General features: G+C 38.2%; 1 protein-coding gene and 1 non-coding gene across 2 annotated transcripts; one reads left to right on the forward strand and one right to left on the reverse strand.

Moving 5' to 3' along the window:
- The first annotated feature begins 1570 nt into the window (after window positions 1-1570).
- On the forward strand, window positions 1571-10019 carry LOC106417481 (disease resistance-like protein DSC2). The gene is made up of 4 exons (XM_048774836.1): window positions 1571-2319; window positions 5609-6722; window positions 6812-7099; window positions 7195-10019. Exons 1-4 carry the CDS (start codon window positions 1817-1819, stop codon window positions 8881-8883), a joined length of 3594 nt encoding a protein of 1197 aa, XP_048630793.1. The 5' UTR covers window positions 1571-1816; the 3' UTR covers window positions 8884-10019.
- A 3714-nt stretch (window positions 10020-13733) lies between these two features.
- Window positions 13734-13840, reverse strand: LOC125604456. The gene has a single exon (XR_007336219.1). It is a non-coding gene; the product is annotated as a small nucleolar RNA R71 (small nucleolar RNA).
- Between the last annotated feature and the right edge of the window lie 7217 nt (window positions 13841-21057).

Consider the following 21057-nt stretch of genomic DNA (forward strand, 5'->3'; position numbering starts at 1 on the left):
CATCGAAACGTCTTTACACGAATCTCGTCGTTTACGAAACGGACCCTTTTACGACGAACATATTTTGAGGAATTCGTCGTCAAACCCCGTTTTACGACGAACGTTTACAACGAATATTGCCCCTCGTACCAATATGTTTGCTTGTAGTGTTATCTTTTACCTTTCATTAAAGTGAGGACAAAAGTGATTAGTGTAAACATGAAAAGTGGTACTATGAATATGTTTTTTGTTGTAATTTCCCTTTAATGTTACAGTATATAACATAATTCCAACAAATTTTAATTTTATTTCATATTTTTACTATTTTCAAATTTACCTTTAAATTATTATCATTTTTTCATAAATATCTTAAATTTATTATTAAAAGATAAATTAAACCTCCCAAAACATTTATAACTACATAAGAATTAGTTACAGAAGTTTAAAACTCAACTTCACCCACTAAATAATAAATCTTAAATAATAATCGTTAAACCCTAAACTCAAATGTTAGAATATCTTTAATTGAGATTTTTTAAAAATGCTATCCAAATTGGTGTATTTCAAGTAACTTCTCAAATATGATCTTTAATATAAAATTATTTTGTCTTTGCAAACTGGATCATTTATCTTGGAGAGTCACTCACTGGCATGGAGGACCATCATTTTGCTTGGATCTTGTGATATATTTGGAAATGAAGAAACAATAAAGTATTTAGCAATTTGGATATTGATCCTAGGGATACTCTTTAGCTGGCAGAAACAGAGTCTTTACTTTGGTCCGAGGCACAAAATACACTTACACAGGGGACTGATCATATGTGCTTACCAGTAAATGCCATAACACTGTGCATTCCTGGAAGATGGTGTTTTACGGATGTATCATGGAAAAATAAGGAACCATACTCAGGACAAGGATAATATAGCACTTTGGAAGGATTTGAGGGTTTATTGGGAGCAAGGAATACGCGGGCGAGTCAGTCATCGCTACATTCGGAAATGGAGGCGCTCATTTGGGCAATGGAATGCATGAGGAACCTAAGACAGTTTAATTACATTTGCAACAGATTGTTCTCAGTTGGTGAAAAAGGTTTCAGAACCAGAAGAGTGGCCAGCCTTTGCAAGTTATTTACAGGATATCGCAATTTTGAAGACAAGTTTCAACAACTCAGAGCTCATTCATATACGACGGACGCAAAATACAATGGCGGATAGTCTTGGACGAAGTGCGCGAAAGCAACCGTTGCTCGTCGTCCATATGGATGCGGAATTACCAATTTGGTTTACATAGTCTAGATGAGTCTGTATTATAGTTGCTGACAAAAAAAAAACTACAAAATATTATAGTTTCTTTTTTAAATAAGTTTATGTTGTTTTAATAGTATCCAAAAATAATCATCTCTTTTATATAGGTTCAATTAAATTTTCAGATATATTCCAAATTTTATAAATGAAACATTAAATTATGTAAAATAGTATATTACATTATAATGTTATATAAATTAGAATATTTATTATAGAAAGAATAAAACTCGTACGAATGTGCGGGTCAAGATCTAGTGGAGTGTTAAAAGATGAAGTGGATAGTGTTGAATATCGAAACCATTGTACATAGTCCTATTGACTATTCAGTAGGACTATTTTCTGTGGTTATGTGTCATCGTTCTCAATTGTCTTTTTATCTATTTACTCGTCTTTTTTTTTATTTTTGAACACCTATCTATTTACTCGTCTTGGGATTCTTTTGTGTGGTTTTGCGTCATTGTTGTTATTTCTCTCTTTGCTGGAATCATTATTATGATCCTGTTCATCAGTTTCTTGCGTGCTCTCTCTATTCATGGCTTTTTCTTCTCTCACTTGGAAGCATGATATCTTCCCGAGCTTCCGTGGAGAAGACGTGCGCAAAAACTTTCTTAGTCACTTACTGGTAAAGCTCGAAAGCAAAGGAATCAGACCGTTCATTGATAATGACATTCAGCGAGGCCAGTCTATCGGTCCGGAGCTCGTACAAGCAATCAGAGAATCAAGGGTTGCTATTGTCTTGCTATCCCGTAACTACGCTTCTTCAAGCTGGTGTTTGGATGAGTTAGTGGAAATCATGAAGGGAAGGAAAAAGGAGCCAGATGAGTTGGAGGAAATACAGAAGGGCAGAGAAAGGGATCAACAAACAGTGATACCTATTTTCTACCAAGTGGATCCATCTGATGTTAGGAACCAGACTGGAGCTTTCGGAGAGGCCTTTGCCAAAACCTGTGAGGGAAAAACAGATGAGGTGAAGCAGGCATGGAGGCAAGCTTTGAAGGCTATCGCCAGTATCGCTGGTTATCACTCTCGCAACTGGTTCGTTCACTCACTTCCACTTGCATATTGTAAAATCATATAATATGGTAAAAATTACTTATAAATATATAATTACTAGGTGATTCTTCCGATATAAATATTTATAAAATAAATATTTAATAATTGATTGATATTTAATTTTTATTGTAAATCAATTTCTAATATATATGTATACCTTATATTAAAAATATTATATTATTTTAGTTAGACATAGATTTCAGATATGTAAGAGTTAGTCTGCTTGTTTTTTTTTTGAGTCAACAGTCGACTTGGTTATCACTTCAATATATTGAATTGTATCTATTTCTCTGAATTCAACTATAAATTTTTTTTCTAAATATACTAAAATTTTGATTAATTTTCTTATTTGTGTTTATGTTGGTTGTCATCTTAAATATGTAAATGTATTTTATTAAAATTATGTATAAATTAATATATATTATGGCTAAAAATAAACTGAAGTGTTTGACTCAAAATTAAATAAAACAATATAACGATAGTATTCTGAATTCTCACGCATATATATAAATTAAAAAAAAACAGAATTGTAACAATTTGTTAATAGTTTATTTTTCTATATTAATATTTTGAGTCATCCTGTAATTTATAGGTGTAAAAATGTTATTATAAAATTATATGTTTTTGTTATAGTTAGATCTTTGATTCTTGATATTAGTTGGATTAGTTTAGTTACTCATTTTGTGAGTATATTGAGTTACATATATTCATTCAAATTCAAAAAAATAATAGAATTACTTTTTATTCTAATCAAGTCAAATCAAATTAGTTTTATTTATCGCTTAATGCAAGTATTTTCATTATATTTTAATAATTTGATATATGTTGATTTTAAAAATGCTATAAAATAAAACGATGATCAATAGGAATTTACATCCAAAAGTATAAGTGATAAATTTTTGGAAGCTCATAAAATTTATAAACGTTTCCTATTTATTATATAATGTTATTTGGAAAAGTTAAAACTAAGCTAAATTAAAGCTCTAATTAACATAAATTACTATATAAAAAATAATATTACTAAGTATAAGTATAACTGATAAATTTTTGAAAACTCATGAACGCATATCAATATTTACAATAAATAGAATATTTTATGAATTCTAAATAATTGTATGCCTTAGATTTATTGAAAGGTAAACTAAAATTATTTTAAATAATATTAAAAATGAAAATTCAAACTTGCTTAGGTATTTTGATTATGTGTATATTAAGTTCCCCGAACATAAAGAAAATATAAAATTAACTAAATATTAAGAAAAAAGAATTTTTTAATAATGATAAAATATAATATTTCTACTTCATTAAAAGTATATAGTGTTATTCAATTTAAAATATTTTGTAATACTGATCAAAATATGCTTATTGTAAGAAATTTTTTTTAGTTTTGTTTTTAATATCTCTTATAAATACGCACTAAAATCTTTTGTGAATGTTTATGAGAAATTATAGTATATAAGTAAAATATATTTATTTTTTGCTGTAACTATAAAAGATTAATAATAAACTAAAGATTATGGAAAAATTAAATAAAATATTTTAATAATACTAATTATAAAAAAAATTTAGCTAGTCAAACATATATCAGTTCATGCTACTTAATTACAATAGAAATTCTATATATTAATGCTCAGTAAATTAATAAACACTATAAATTAATAAATTTTCTTAGTCTCAAGTTGGACTAGTATAGAATATAACATAATTCGATAAGACAGTAATATTTTGAAAACTCTTAGGTAAATATGTGATCCCATTAAAATAATAAATTAATAATTATCATATATATATATATATATATATATTATATAAACATACAGAAAATTATTCATTGTTTATATTTATTTAAAATAAATTTCATCTCTAATTTTATTTCTAATTTCATCCAACTATATATCAAAGTGACTTTGTATTCTATAATATTTAATCATCATACATAAGATATATCAATAATCTAGCAAAAATAGTTAAATATATATCTATAAACTTTAACTATAATATATAATATCATAAATGAAATATTGTTTTCAGTTTTCTAAACAAAAATATATTTTTTTAAAATATAAATCCAAAACAGAAAATTTCTTTAAATTAATAACTCTATAAATTAATAAGTTTATTTTAACTAATTTAGAGAGTTTTTATGCTATTTATGTAATCATCTAAGAAAATAGATAGATATAAAAAAACTTATTTCTATTACTTTGAAAATATATAATTAATATTGTTTAAAATTATTTTTTAAAGGAAATAATATTCTTTTTAATATCAAAATTATCTTTCTGAACGTTTTTACGAAATCACATTATATACAATCAAATATATTTTCTTTTCATCTAAGAAAAAGAAAGATATAAAGAAAGTATTTATATTATTTTGAAAGTATATTTTATGTTGTTCTAAATATGTTATAAAGGGAATATTAAACTTTCCTTTTTAATGAAATCATCTTTATAAAGTTACAGATATCAAAGTAAAATATATAATTAAAAAATAAAGTAAAAAAAAATTCTGTGACTTAGTTTAGATTTTATTCCAGTTCTAAAATACAAGTATAAACTATAAACAATCATCTAAACTTATAATAGATCACAAAAATTTCCTAAGAAATCAAAATATTAGTTACTTTGAGTTTGTTTCTTTATACTGAGTCATTTCATTCTTGAATTTACAACAGTTTTACGAAAACATGTTAGTAAGACAAATTTTGAAAAATAGTTTATTTATGAGTTTCAAACTGTTTCTTAATAATTCAAATGAAATTATAATTTATTTACTCATCAAAATTAATATTCTTAATCAACATTTTTATTTTATGTTTTTGATACAATTGGTCAGTGTAAAACCTTCATAGAAACTAATATGTTATAATGAAACAAACCTGATATGGGTGTAGTGTACAAGAATTCTTTTTTTTTTCTTACAACTATGCCCATTAAAACAAAGTAATCCATTAAAACAAAGTAACCCATTAAAACAAACTACGTCTTGAATTCTCATAAAACTCTAATCTGATTCACCCAAAAAAACTATGGCTTTCATATCATATAAAAATTAAAATTAAAGAATATAAAGAAGTTAGTTAAAATTTATAATAAAAACCAACAACAAATTATCATGAAAAACAACATCAAAAGATAATAGAAAGAATAATCAGTATGCGTTTATCACCATTATAATAGTACTATCTAAATCTAACATTTTGGAAAAAATCTTAAGATTTACTTTTGTTGATTACTGCTTTTTAACGTTTCGCCTCTGTTTCTGTTAGGAAAAATGAAGCTAAGATGATCGACAAAATTGCCGGAAATCTTATGGAAGTGTTGGTGTTTACACCATCAAAAGATTTTGATGACTTTGTTGGCATGGAAGCTCGTATCGAGGAGATAAAATTGTTGTTGAGCCTACAATCAGATGATGACGTTAAGATCATAGGGATCGTGGGTCCTGCTGGGATTGGTAAAACGAGCACTGCCAGAGTTTTGTACAACCGTTTCTCTCTTGATTTTGAGTTCAACACGTTTATTGAGGATATCAGAGGAAGTAAAGAAATGCCTTCTCTCGGTGGCTCCGAATATAAATTCAAGCTGGAATTTCAGAAAGAGTTACTGTCTCGGATTTTCGACCAAAAGGATATTAAGGTTGATCACTTGGAAGCGGTTAAACAAAGGCTTAGAGACAAAAGAGTGTTGATTGTTCTTGATGAAGTGGATTGCTTGTTGAAACTAGAGGCAATGGCAAACAAGCCTGATTGGTTTGGTCCTGGAAGTATGATTGTCATTACAACCGAAGATAGAGACCTTCTCAAGTCACAAAACATCAACTCTATTTACGATATGAAACTTCCAGATGAAGTTGAGGCATTTGAGATCTTCTGCCAATATGCTTTTCGTCAAAAAACTCCACTTGATGATTTTTATGGGCTTGCTTGGGAAGTTACTAAACTTGTTGGTCGTCTTCCTCTAGGCCTGAAAGTCTTGGGATCGTCTTTACGAGGAAAGTTCAGGGACGAGTGGGAAAATGCACTACCAAGGCTCAAGTCTTGCCTTCACAAAGGAATTGAATCAATTCTAATGTTTGGCTACAACAGCTTAAATGATAAAGATAAAACTCTTTTTCTGTACATTGCATGTTTCTTTGTTGGTTTTGAGGTTGATCGAGTTAAACGCTGTCTTGAAGACTGTGATATACAAGTCGACTATGGGCTTCATAACTTAGAGCAGAAAAGTCTAATATACACAGAATACGGAAAAGTAAGGATGCACACATTACTGCAACAAATGGGGAGAGATATTGTCAAGAAAAAGACGAAGCAGATTGGAAAGCGACAGTTCTTGATGGATACCAGGGATATTTCTGATTTACTTGAAGATGAAGAAGATAGTGTAAGTTTCTTTGTTTACATCTCTAGTCTTCTTCTGTCTCCTTGGTTTTCCTAAGCTGAGGTTAACTTCTTTTGAATAATATATTCAAGGGTACTGCAAAAGTTCTAGGCATACAGCTAGAAAAATATTGGAGAAATGACGATATCATCAAAATAAGTAAAAGTGCCTTCCAAGGGATGAAGAATCTCCAGCTTCTAAGAGTCAACTCTCGTAACGTGCGCATACCCGAAGGCCTCAGCTGTCTTCCCGACAAACTCAGACTTCTAGAGTGGCCCAAATGTCCATTGACATTTTTGCCTTCCAAGTTCTCTGGCAAGTTTCTTGTCGAACTTATCATGAGAGAAAGCAAACTTGAGAAGCTTTGGGATGGAATCAAGGTAAAAAAAGTCGGCACCTTTTTTTTTGTAATGTATTGCATGTAAAGGACGATTAGTCATTTCTCTAAAGCTTATCTCTATTTTTTGTAAAACAGCCTCTCCAGCGCCTCAAGCGAATGGTTTTGAGTCGTTCTCGGTATCTGAAAGAGATTCCAGATCTCACAAATGCAACTAGTCTCGAGGAACTAGTTCTTCATGGCTGCGAAGGTTTGTTAGAACTCCCAATCACGATTGGCAATGCCACTAAGCTTAAAAGGTGCATACTTCGCCGTTGCTTTCTTTTGAAGGAGCTCCCCTCTTCTATGGGTAAGTTAATCAATCTCGAGGAACTGAACCTCGCTCAGAGCACGGGTCTGAAAGAACTCAGTGGATGCTTGAGTCTGGAAAAACTCAGTGGTTGCTCGAGTTTGAAAACACTTGATCTGAGCGAGACTCCGATATGGGAAGTGCCATCATCAATCAGATATAATTGGTCTTGTCTTAATAGAATGGATATGTCTGGGTGTAGAAACATCAAGGAGTTTCCAAATGTACCTGACAGCATTGAAGAGTTGGTGTTGTGCAAGACAAGGATAGTGGAAATTCCTCCATGGATCGAGAATCTGTCTCGTCTGCGTAAAATAATTATGAATGGATGCGAGGAGCTGAAAAAGATATCTCGGAACGTTTCTAAGTTGGAGAATCTTGAGTTTCTTGGTTTGCGTAAGAGTGGCAAAAGTGAGCATGATTATGTGAGTGAAAATGAATATGAATATAACCGTGACTTATTTGAAGCAGTAATCGAGTGGGAGGGCCCTGACTCGGAGTGCAGTTGGAGATTAGTATCAGACTTAGATGTTCACTACATTTTACTGCAATGTCTACCCACGAAGAAGGCGCTATCATTATGTTTAAGGGGTCTCATGAACACTATTCCAGATTGCATCAGACGTCTCTCGGGACTAACTAAGCTTGACGTCACAGGATGCCCTTATCTCAAAGCACTTCCACCGCTTCCAGACTCCCTTCTCTCTATAGATGCAGACTGCTGTGTATGCTTAGAGAGAATAGACTCTTCTTTTCATAATCCAAATATTTGCCTAAACTTTGCTGGCTGCCTCAGTCTGAATCAAAACGCAAAAGAGCTCATCTACACATCAGACTACAAACATGCACTCTTACCGGGTGAAGAAGTGCCTGCACACTTCCCTCACCAAGCTACTCCAGGTTCCCTGACGATCAATCTGATGCCAAGACCTCTTCCTTCATCCTTGAGATTCAAAGCTTGCATCTTGCTGTCAAAAGAAGATAGTTTAGAGAAGGAAGAACTACTGATGGGTGGTGTGTCTTGTCACGTCATGGGTAAACAGAATGGCCTCACTATCCAATATGTATCAAAACAGTATCATATGCACTGTAGATATGGCGGATATAGAGACCTTTATAATTATTCAAAAAAAAAAGAAGACCATCTGTATATATTTGAAGATTATTTCTGTCTAAACCAGGATTACCCTAAAGCCGGAGAAGCCACTTTGAGCGAGCTTGTGTTTGAGTTCATAGGCCATGGTACAAACTGGAAGGTGAAAGGCTGCGGTGTACGACTTTTGGAGGACGAAGAAGAATCTGGACGTGATGAGGATGAAGACGATGAAGCTGGTGATGGTGATAGTAATGAGGTTGAGGAGGATATAAAGGATGATGTAGATAAAACTCTAGAAGGAGAAGAATCTAGACGTGATGATGATGCAGAGACAAGAAGCAAGAAACGAATGAGGTTCAGCCTGTTTCGATGGTTTACATGAGAATGGAAAGTCCATATACCATCATATTGAGTGTTCATTCAGTGGTGGTTCTGTAAAGCAGTTTCTTTCAAGCGCTGTCTGTCTTAGATGTCAACTTTGGCTAGAAGTCCTAACTCTCTCCTACACATATTGGGGGTCAAGTACTGTCTAGCCTGATACATATGAAGCTAACATGCCTCCTATTCTGTATCAGTACCAGCGCAAGGGCCGAAAGTAGCGAGTTTGGAGATGCAATTTGGCCCACTGATGAGTTGGTTCATTGTGGAGCGTCTATTCTAGAAGAAAGCAAGTGAGAATACTACTTGGAGAGGAGGAGGATCTATCGCATGTGTGGGCAACGGTTTCACTTGGTCTGTCGGTTTCACTTCAGATTCCCTAACGATTAATCAGGCTCCACAACCTCTTCCTACATCCCTTAGATTCAAATCTTGCATCTTGCTCTCAAGAGGCATTATTAATCTCGAGGATGATAAATACGGTGTTTCTTGGCGCATCAATGATCTCTATGATGGAGCGGATGAGAAGTTAGTGATGCGTGTGTCTTGTACATTCAGGGGTAAACAGAAAGGCTTCACTTTCCGACATGTATCATACAAGCGTGACGACATGCCTTATCTTTATGGATGTGACGACCGTCTGTATACATTTGAAGATTGCCCTGGAGCCAAAGAAGCCACTTTCAGCGAGCTTGTGTTTGAGTTCAAAGTTTTTTATAAAAATTGGAAGGTGAAAGCTTGTGGTGTACAAATTTTGGAAGACAAAGAAGAATCTGGACGCGATGAGGAGGAAAATGATGAAGCTGGTGATGCTGATAATGATGGGGTTGAGGAGGAAATAAAGGACGGTGTAGATAAAACTCAAGAAGGAGACGAATCTAGATGTGATGATGATGCAGAGACAAGAAGCAAGAATGAATGAGGTTCAGCCTTCCGTAGATATAGGAAATTGTCATGTTGTTATTTTTTTCTGTGATTCTGTGCAATTCAATTTTCCAAGAAGAGAAGCTCAATCTAAACACACCCAGGGACAATCAATTTGGGGTTTATTAAGGTTCCAAGAAAATAATTGGACTTTAACAGTAATAGCAATGTTGCGTTTGTAAGAACAATTTGTTTCAAGTTATTCGTTCATAAACATATGAAGATGCATGATTGTAGATTTGGTAAAGGAAGAGCAAGAATCAGCATTGACTCGACCCAGAACCAGTCTCATTGAGGATAATATTAGGAATGTTTACGAGTCTATTACGATGGTTCACATGAGAATGGAAAGTCCATATACCTTCATATTGAGTGTTCATTCAGTGGTGATTATGTAAAGCAGTTGCTTGCAAGCGCTGGATTTGATGTAAACTTTGGCTAGAAGTCCTAACTCTCTCCTACTCATATTGCGGGTCACTCCTATCACAACAAGTCACAACCTAAAGCTCAAAACGATGCAGTTTTCATCGAGAAAATCACAGAGCCCACGAAGTCAGTTCAGGCCCAACCCAAGACCAATGAAATTCAAACTTAGACTAGTCAACAGAACTCTTCAACAGTCATAACAGATGAAAACAAAATCAGAGCTGGCGAAGAGAAGAGAAGAGGAAAAAGGATAGCGACTGAGTGTACTGAACTGAGAAGTGGTCCTGAACTGTACAACTCATTTCAAGCCCTTGGATGTCTAGGAGAAGAAGGATGATGACACGTCGATAGTGAACTAGGGCTTTCATCATTTACTATATAAGATTGGAGTGAGACATTGTAAAAGCTTAAGAAACAAGAAATAGAAATTACATTTTCAGAAATCTTATTTCTTCAACTTTCATGGTATCAGAGCACCATGGAAGCGCTTGAACTCTACAATCCTCCTTCACTCAAAATAGTAAACTCAGTTACAGTAAAACTCACAGAAAGAAACTACCTTCTATGGAAAAAACAGTTTGAAGCGTTTCTCAAGCTTTGAAAGCTGCCGCAAATATAGCTGGCTATCACTCTCGCATCTGGTTCGTTCACTTTCACTTCCACTTCCACTTGCGTATTTAATTGTAGTTACTAGTTAAGAATTATGGAAAAGAATAGAGTTAGGAGTTATGGAAAGCTCTCATTACAGTCATTAGTCATATAATATGGCTGTTGTGAGAAATATACTCCTGTCTTGTAATATTTAATACTCATTGTATGATCTTGATACTAGAAGCTTCGTTTCTTGTTGACTGTTTTAATGGATCGCCTCTGTTTTTGTTAGGGACAATGAAGCTAAGATGATCGACAAAATTTCCGGAGATGTTATGAAAGTGTTGGTGTTTACACCATCAAAAGATTTTGATGACTTTGTTGGCATGGAAGCTCGTATCAAGGAGATAAAGCTGTTGTTGAGCCAACAATCCGATGATGACGTTAAGATCATAGGGATCGTGGGTCCTGCTGGGATTGGTAAAACGAGCACTGCCAGAGTTTTGTACAACCGGTTCTCTCTTAATTTTGAGTTCAGCACGTTTATTGAGGATATCAGGGAGTAGTGAGATGCCTTCTCTCGGTGGCTCCCATCATAAGTATCAGTTGGATTACCAGAAAGAATTACTGTATAGGATTTTCAACCAAAAGGATATTAAGGTTGATCACTTGGGACTGGCTAAGCAAAGGCTAAGAGACAAAAGAGTGTTGATTGTTCTTGATGAAGTGGATTGCTTGTTGAAACTAGAGGCAATGGCAAACAAGCCTGATTGGTTTGGTCCCGGAAGTATGATTATCATTACAACCGAAGATAGAATTAAACCTTCTCAAACAATGATATTCCGTGTTTTTAACGGTTTTAAACTCGTTTTGGAGCAATTAAATGGTCGGTTTTAATTAATGTTTTGGTCTATTTGATGCGTTTTGGTGTTCTTAAGTGTAATATGCAGGTTACTAGATAGCTTGAAAGAAAAGAACGCATTCGGGATTTATTCAGAAGCAAGATGGACCGAACAATGGACCGAATGAAGTATTGATCGCACAGGACGTGGATCGACCGATCCGGTCAATGTGGATCGACCGATCCTATGCTTTCATGCACTAGATCGACCGATCCGGTCCATGTGGATCGACCGATCTCAGGCTCTACGGGCTCCACACGCACAAACGAGCTTTTCACTCCTTTTTACCCACTCCCCTCAATAATTCAGAAAAGAACTCGACCTTTGAGACTCAGAAAAGACCAGGGGCGACCAAGGAGGAGATTTACAAGTTCTAGAGAGAGATTTGAGTGTTTTGTACTTGTTTTGGTGTGATTTGTGAAGATTTGTAAAGGAGTTCATCTCAAAACCATTTGGAGAAGATCTTCTGAACCTTTACTCTGTTTTAATACAATCTTATCATGTTTTCTTCATCAAAATCGTTTTGTTCTTGCTTAGTTATGTGTGAGTAGTCATCTAGTTGGGTTTAGGGGTTCTCATAGGGGATTTCTTGATGTTTTGATCCATAAAACGTGTGTAGACTAAGGGATTACGTTTTGGTTCTTCATCTAATGGATTTCTTACTGCTTGAACTGAATTGATCACTTAGTTCATGATTTCAGATTGTTTGATGCACCGAAAGTGATTGTTTGAACTTCCGAAAATACTTTAGATGAGCAAAGTGTCCTTAACCCTCGGAAGTTGATGTTATTGCGCTTTGTGAACATATTGAACCTGTTCTTAATGCTTGTTTAGAAATTGAAACTCAGCGGAAGTTAGTGTGGAGATTTCTATAACATAGAGAATTAGCGCTACGGAAGTAGGTTAATTCTAATATCGTGTTTGAGTTCTAGACGGTTCTTAATATATCCCTGTGTCTTCCATTAATTGTATCTTGATTAAAAAGAAATCCCTGAGAATTCCCAATGCCCAACGTTTGTTTTAAAATAGTTTTCAAATCGTTTAAATCATCTTTTTACATGCTTGTTTATGCTTTGTGACACTAGAGAAAATTAAATAAAAACCATCAAAAATATATCTTGATTCGCTGTAGCTATTAACTTGTCTGCAACTCTACGTGTGATCATCGGTCCCTGTGGATTCGATCCCGCATTACTACTGCGTACTTTACTGTGCACTTGCAGTTAGATAATCGGGTTAAAACTCGAGACATCAAGTTTTTGGCGCCGTTGCCGGGGACCATTTGGTCACCCTAGAGTTAATGATCAGTTTAAGACTATAGCATTTTCTTTATTTTGTCTAATGTTTCTGTCTTTCTCTTTCTGTTTGTGTTTTCAGGTGAATGAGCGGATTTCATACTAGAAGCAAAGGATCATCGAATTTAATACCTTTGGAGTTAGAGCTCGGCCGCCTAGAGAGACAAGTGAAAAAGAAAAGACTTGAGTCCGCTGAAGAGGTTGAAATGGCTGAACACCAAGAAGACCAATTTCAGGACAACCCGCAAAATCCAATTCCTGTAAATGAACGAGAAGGCAACAATGCTGGTGATAATCAGCAGGCTGGTGTAGCTGCAAGACAACAGGCTGGAGACTATGGCATGCCTAGGATGACGCTTGCACATTATGATACACCAGATGCATTCTATGCCGATCGTTCTGGGATTCGCCCACCTCCCATTGAGAGAAGAGACTTTGAGATCAAGACTGGTCTCATTAATTTGGTGGAGAAAAATCCGTTTCATGGAAACCCGTCTGAGGACCCGATGTATCACTTGGAGCATTTTGAGCGAGTCTGTGACACCAGCAGACATAATGGAGTTCCTCAAGGCGCTTTGAAATGCAGGTTGTTCCCGTTTTCCTTAGCTGATAAAGCTATCAGATGGTTAAAGTCCATCCCTCCAGGATCTCTTACTACATGGGAAGAGACAAGAGCTGCTTTTCTACAGCATTTCTTCACCAAGTCAAGGTCCACATATCTGAGAAGCAGAATTGGAAGCTTTCAGCAACTTGATTCAGAAAGCTTTCATGAGGCTTGGGAGCGTTTCAAGGAGTACACACAGGACTGCCCTCACCATGGCTACACTGATGTGAGTTTGCTGAACATTTTCTATAATGGAGTTCATGAAGAGAGTCAAGATGCCATGGACACAGCAAGTAATGGTGATTTCATGACCAAGACTGTTGAAGAAGCTTACACCTTGTTGAACAACCTGTCATCCAGCAAAGCAAACCGCAAGTCAAGGTTTGACACCAGCCAGAAGGGTGTTGGTTATGAATCCAAGAAGATAGATGAGCTGAATGCCAAGATTGAGATGCTTCTCAAGAGAGATCAGAAATCTGTGAAATTTGTGGAGGAGCAAGGCTATCGTTCCTCACAAGAAGCTGTTGGTGATGATTCAAGTGATATGCAGGCTGATGTGAACTACATTGGTGGTCAAGGAAACTACAACAGAGGCTACAATCAGAACCTTGGGTGGAATCAAAATCAGCAAAATAATCTGTCTTACCGGAGCAACAATGTGGAGAATCCACAACATCAGTCCTACCCTCAGGCAGGAAACAGGCAGAACCAGAATCAGAACCAGAGTGTGTTCAACCAAGGATTTCAGAACAGAAATCAATATCAGGGGAACAACTCGGGCAACTCAGGATTTCAGCAAAGGCAGCAGTACAACAACTATCAGAATCAAGGAAATGCCTCTTCGTCACAGCCTTCTCAGGATAACGAAATTAAGAAGATGCTGCAAATGGTGCTAGAAGGTCAGAAGAATAGCACTGCAGAGATAAACACCAAGGTGGATAACATGTATGGAGAGCTTAATGGGAAGTTCGAAGCTTTGAACACCCATTTGAAAGTTTTGGAAAAGCAAGTTGCTCAAACCGCCTCCAGCAGCAGAACAGCACCTGGATTTCTACCAGGGAAGTCAGAGACGAATCCCAAGGAGTTTGTGAATGCTATAACACTTAGGAGTGGAAAAACGATTGAGGAATCGAAAGAGAAAGAGATCGACCGATCTCAAGAACAGATCGACCGATCCAAGGGGAAGGAGATCGACCGATCCGGTCCATCTGGATCGACCGATCCCGTGTCGACGAAGCCAAATTCCTCTGAACCTGAAGAGGTGTATGTGGCGCCTCCTGCTTATGTTCCTAAGGCTCCATACCCATCCAGACCAAGGCAGAAGATCAAAGAACGTGAGTACGAGAAGCTAAAGAACCTTGTTGGGGAGTTACATGTGAGATTGCCATTTGTTGAAGCGGTGAAGATGGTACCTTCTCTTAAAAGGTACATGAAGGAGATTCTTACCGATAAGATGAGCCTAGAGCGGGGTGTGTTGATGCTCAATGAGGAGTGTAGCGCAGTTCTACAAAATGTCATGCCTAAAAAGCGTGAAGATCCCGGAGCATTTGTTCTACCATGCCGCATTGGATCACTTACTTTTGAGAAGAGTCTCTGCGATCTGGGTTCAGGAGTGAGCCTAATGCCTTTCTCTGTCTCTGAGAGGCTAGGCATGACGAACTACAAACCTACAAGGATCTCCTTGGTCCTTGCTGACCGATCAGTGCGAAGACCAGTCGGTGTACTAGAAAACATCCCTGTTGGTGTTGGAAAGGGATATGTGCTTACCGATTTTGTAGTTCTGGAGCTGGAAGAGGAACCTAAAGATCCTCTCATTTTGGGCAGACCGTTTTTAGCTACTGCTGGAGCCATGATTGATGTACAGAATGGGCATATAGACTTACGTCTAGGAGACATGGCGATGAGATACAATGTGGAGAAGGTGCTGAAAAATCCGACTATTGATGGACAGACTTTCTGGGTTGATACATTGACTGAACTGGTGGAGGAAATGGATGAAGAGTTGCACACTGATGATCCTCTACAAGTCGCATTGACCCAAAGGGAGAGTGAGTTCGGGTTCATGAACCAAGAAGTGGTTGGATTTTCTGAGATTTTGGATTCAGCCTCACCGATTGAGAAGCATGTCGCCTATGTCAGCCTTGAAGACTCAGGCACCGATAAAACCGTCAAACCGTCATCCTCCCAACCAGATTGGAGTGAGGAGAATGCTCCAAAGGTGGAACTTAAAGCCCTCCCAGCTGGGCTGAGGTATGCATTCTTGGGACCGAATTCCACATATCCTGTTATTATTTGTGCTAACCTGAATAATGTGGAGACCGCTTTGCTTCTTTCAAAATTGCGAAAGTATAGAAAAGCATTGGGGTACTCTTTGGATGATATTACAGGTATTTCTCCAGATCTTTGCATGCACAAGATTCACTTGGAGGATGAGTCAAAGACGTCCATAGAGCACCAGCGAAGACTGAATCCCAAACTGATGGAAGTTGTGAAAAAGGAGATTCTAAAGCTGTTGAGTGCAGGGGTGATCTACCCAATTTCAGACAGCACTTGGGTGAGCCCGGTTCATGTGGTTCCTAAGAAGGGTGGCATCACTGTCATCACAAATGAGAAGGCTGAGCTGATTCCTACCAGAACAGTCACAGGGCATAGGATGTGCATTGACTACAGGAAGCTAAACTCAGCCACAAGGAAGGACCACTTCCCACTTCCTTTCATTGACCAGATGCTGGAAAGACTAGCCAACCACCCCTACTACTGTTTTCTCGATGGCTACTCCGGGTTCTTTCAGATACCCATTCATCCAGACGACCAAGAGAAGACAACATTCACCTGCCCATACGGTACTTTTGCCTACAGGAGAATGCCCTTCGGATTGTGCAATGCTCCTGCCACTTTCCAGAGATGCATGATGTCGATCTTTACTGATCTTATTGAGGACATTATGGAGGTTTTTATGGACGATTTCTCAGTCTACGGTTCTTCATTTAGCGACTGCCTTGCTAATCTGTGCAAGGTGCTGGAAAGATGTGAGGAGAAGAACTTGGTGTTAAATTGGGAGAAGTGTCATTTCATGGTGAAAGATGGCATTGTTTTGGGTCACAGGATATCAGAGCAGGGTATCGAGGTTGACAAAGCAAAGATTGAAGTTATGACCAGCCTACAGCCTCCCAGGACAGTGAGGGATATTCGGAGTTTTCTGGGACATGCCGGTTTCTACAGGAGGTTTATCAAAGACTTCTCTATGATAGCGAGGCCACTCACCCGTCTGCTGTGCAAAGAAGCGAAGTTTGTTTTTGATGCTGACTGCCTCGCTGCGTTTCAGATTCTCAAGAAGTCTCTAGTCAGTGCTCCCATTGTGCAGCCACCAGATTGGGACTTGCCATTTGAAATAATGTGTGACGCAAGTGATTACGCGATTGGAGCTGTTTTGGGGCAGAGAAAAGACAAGAAACTCCATGTGATCTATTATGCCAGCCGAACGCTTGATGATGCTCAAATCAAGTATGCTACCACTGAGAAGGAGTTGCTGGCAGTAGTTTATGCTTTCGAGAAGTTCAGGTCCTATTTGGTGGGCTCGAAAGTAATTGTGCACACAGATCATGCAGCCTTGAAGTACCTGATGACGAAAAAAGATGCTAAACCGAGACTCTTAAGGTGGATCTTACTCCTACAGGAGTTTGATATTGAGATCAGAGACAAGAGAGGAGCAGAAAATGGAGTGGCAGATCATCTTTCCCGAATGAGAGTGGAAGCTGAAACACCACTGGATGATACATTACCCGAGGAGAATGTCTATGTGATCACCTTGCTGGAGGATGAGTATTTGGATCAGGCTGATTGCTGTGTCATGAGACAAATTCAGGATGATCTCCCATGGTTTGCAGACTTTGCAAACTACCTATGTGCTGGAATTGAACCACCGAACCTGAAGGGGTATGAGAGGAAGAAGTTCATGAGAGATGTGAACCACTACTACTGGGATGATCCCTTCCTCTACAAGAGATGCTCAGATGGTTTATTCAGGAGATGTGTTCTGGAGAATGAGATGCAAGGGATTCTTTTCCACTGCCACAGTTCAGAATACGCAGGCCATTTTGCAACATTCAAGACGGTTTCTAAGGTCCTGCAGGCTGGTTACTGGTGGCCTACACTTTTCAGAGACGCCCATGAGTTTGTCTCAAAGTGTGATGCATGTCAGCGGAAGGGCAACATCAGTAAGAGAAATGAGATGCCCCAAAATTTCATCCTTGAAGTTGAAGTTTTTGATGTATGGGGAATTGATTTTATGGGCCCTTTCCCATCTTCTTATGGAAATGAGTACATCCTGGTTGCGGTTGATTATGTCTCCAAGTGGGTGGAAGCAGTAGCCAGCAAGACAAATGACTCTAGTGTTGTCAAGAAAATGTTCAAGACAGTCATTTTTCCAAGATTCGGGATCCCGAGAGTGGTTATTAGTGATGGAGGCTCTCACTTCATCAACAAGACGTTCGATAAACTGCTGAAGAAACATGGAGTAAAGCATAAGGTAGCTACACCTTATCATCCTCAGACAAGTGGGCAGGTTGAAATATCGAACCGAGAAATCAAGGGAATTTGGAGAAGGCTGTAGGCAAAACAAGGAAAGACTGGGCTGTGAAGCTTGATGACGCCTTATGGGCGTATAGAACCGCCTACAAGACTCCCTTGGGCACCACTCCTTTTAATCTGGTCTATGGAAAGTCTTGTCACCTACCTGTGGAATTGGAGTACAGTGGTTTTTGGGCAACGAAGTTGATGAACTTCGACATTAAAACCGCAGCAGAAAGGAGGATGGTTCAGTTGAACGAGCTGGACGAGATTCGGTTGAACGCCTATGAGAACACCAAAATCTACAAGGAAAGAACTAAGGCATGGCATGACAGAAAGATAATCCCGAGAGACTTCGCTGCTGGAGACAAAGTCCTTCTGTTCAACTCTAGACTCAAGCTATTTCCTGGAAAGCTTAAGTCTCGTTGGTCCGGACCTTTCACCATCACAGAGGTTAGACCTTATGGAGCTGTTGTCTTGGAAGACAATGGGAGGAAATTCACCGTCAATGGGCAGAGGCTAAAACCTTACTTCACAGATGCAAAACCCGAAGAAGGAACCAACATTCCTTTAACGGAACCCGATCTCGCCTAAGGACAACAAAATAGTCAGGCTCGCGACTTTAAACAAGCGCTGACTGGGAGGCAACCCACATGGTTTGATTTTCTTTCTCTTTTGTGATTATGTTTTCTTGTGTGAATTGATTTTTGGTTGTGTTTTTAGATGATTTTTAGGCATGTATCACGATCAGGCATAGATCGATCCGAAAGAAACAGAACGGCGATCCAGGTAAGGGATCGGTCGATCCGGTATACGCAGATCGGTCGATCCGTGCATAAGATCGGTCGATCCTAAGAGTACGGATCGGTCGATCTCAGGTAAGTCTTGCCCGGTTTGATTTCACTCAATTTAAACCGGAAAACACCCACAAAAGATCCCACTCGCGAAAATCAGATCAAAACACTCATAATTTCATCTTCCTCTCCTCTCAAACTCTCTCAAACCTCTAAAGAACATGCAAATCGATTTTCATCATATCTCAACCGATTTTTGTAATTCTTGGTGCTAAACTCATTAGTTTTTCAAGCTCTATCCATTTCTACCATCAGTTTTCATCAAGACACAGGTATGACTCTCTAATTTTAGAATCAAAAATCGCCCTAGGGTTGGATTTAGGGGAATCTCCGAATTCTAAATGGAATAGCATCTAGGATGGTTTATTTGTGATGATTATACTCATGGGTTACCTAGATTGCCAATTTGTAGGATGAATTGCGATTTTGCCTAAAAAAAAAAAAAAAAAAAAAAAAAAAAAAAATTAATTTTCGAGTTTAATTGAAAAACGAAAATTGGAATGGAGTGTGATGTGTTATTTTGAGTTTAGAGAAGAGATGTGTGCTAAATTTTTACATGTTTAGGAGGTTGATCAGAAATGATTATATAAGAGTGTTTTTCTATATGTCTCTTACTTGGGTTTTGATGAATTAATTTTGCAGATAATGCCTAAGAGACAGAAGAAGCAGAGTGAGCGTGGGGATTCCTCGGTACAGACTGCTAGGCTCAGCACAAAGGGCAAGTTCCGAAAGACGGATAGGTCTCATCCTGCGAATCGAGAGATAACCCAGCAGTGGGATATACATGATGATGATTTCTATGAGCAGATGAGGGGAGTGGAAATATGTCCGTCGCGCTTCGCTCACAGAGACACTACAGATGCATTGGGGATAACCGAGGATATTGAAGCCTTGTTCGAAAGATTGGCCTGGGATACATCTTCGATCTTCACTGTGATTGCTATGCTGACTTGACCAGGCAGTTCCTCGCATCAGCCCGCCTCTACCATCCTGACGAGGACAACCCAGTTGCTGATAAGGCGATGTTCTCCTTCATTGTGAACAGGCAGTTCCACTCCATGACCATCTTTCAGCTGTGCGACGTCTTTGGGTTCGGGAAAGGACGTCAATCTTGTGTTCCTGACTTCCCGGAACACAATGATTTCTGGACATTCATCGCTTCAGGAAACTTCATCTCTCGAGAGGCCAAGCAAGCGAGAATACGTAGCCCTGTTCTGCGATATGCAGTGAGAGTGATCAGCAGTGTTATCTATGGGAAGACGGAACCCGCTGCAGTGACAAAAGATGAGCTAGCTCTTCTGTTCATCGGGGCTGGACACCTATGGCCTCAAGGCGCGGACATTACCTATGTTAGCGGGAAGGACATAAACATAGGAGCTGTGATCGCGGAGAAGCTTGCGTACTTCAAAGTTTCAGATACGAAGAGATGTGGGTTTGGAGCGGTTATCACACAGATCTTAAGGCATTGTGGAGTGTTTCTTCCACCTGTTGACAGAGTGGTGGATAAGAAGGGGATGTATCAGAACTTTTTCGACATGAGAGCACTCATTAGCAGCCACTACCTCACCGGCCCTTGGCGAGGAAGCATCGACAAGTCCGCCCCTCATATCTACCAGTTCCAGAACCAACAAGGGAGAGAGCAATTTGTCAAGCTACCCGATACCGCCATCACCGAGCTGACTGATCCAGGTGCTATCATATTTCTACCACCGCCTGCATCTCTCTGCACCAGACCCGCGACACTGAAGAAGAAAGGAGTCGCATCATCATCGACACACCAGCAGACACCACATGATGATATAGAGGAGGAACCTGAAGATGAGGAAAGTCTTTTCCCCACGGATTTCACTCCGTATATGCTGCCACCAGCACCTCCCGCTACTGCATCCGCTGCTGAGATCAACGCTTGGTCGATCAAGAGCCATCAAACCAACAACTCCATACTGCTGAAGATGTGGAAGGGAATCTGCAACATTAAGAAGGGATGCGCATCACAGCCAGCTGTTTCTGGAG

Source organism: Brassica napus, unplaced genomic scaffold, assembly GCF_020379485.1.
Source record: "Brassica napus cultivar Da-Ae unplaced genomic scaffold, Da-Ae ScsIHWf_556;HRSCAF=834, whole genome shotgun sequence".
Taxonomy (NCBI): domain Eukaryota; kingdom Viridiplantae; phylum Streptophyta; class Magnoliopsida; order Brassicales; family Brassicaceae; genus Brassica; species Brassica napus.

What these genes read in the sequence shown, in the direction of transcription:
- LOC106417481 (XM_048774836.1), top strand. Translation starts at nt 1,817, where the DNA reads ATGGCTTTTTCTTCTCTCACTTGGAAGCATGATATCTTCCCGAGCTTC. An exon ending in GGTTATCACTCTCGCAACTG is followed by an intron (nt 2,320 to 5,608) that starts GTTCGTTCACTC and finishes TGTTTCTGTTAG; the next exon opens with GAAAAATGAAGCTAAGATGA. An exon ending in AGCTTTGGGATGGAATCAAG is followed by an intron (nt 7,100 to 7,194) that starts GTAAAAAAAGTC and finishes TTTGTAAAACAG; the next exon opens with CCTCTCCAGCGCCTCAAGCG.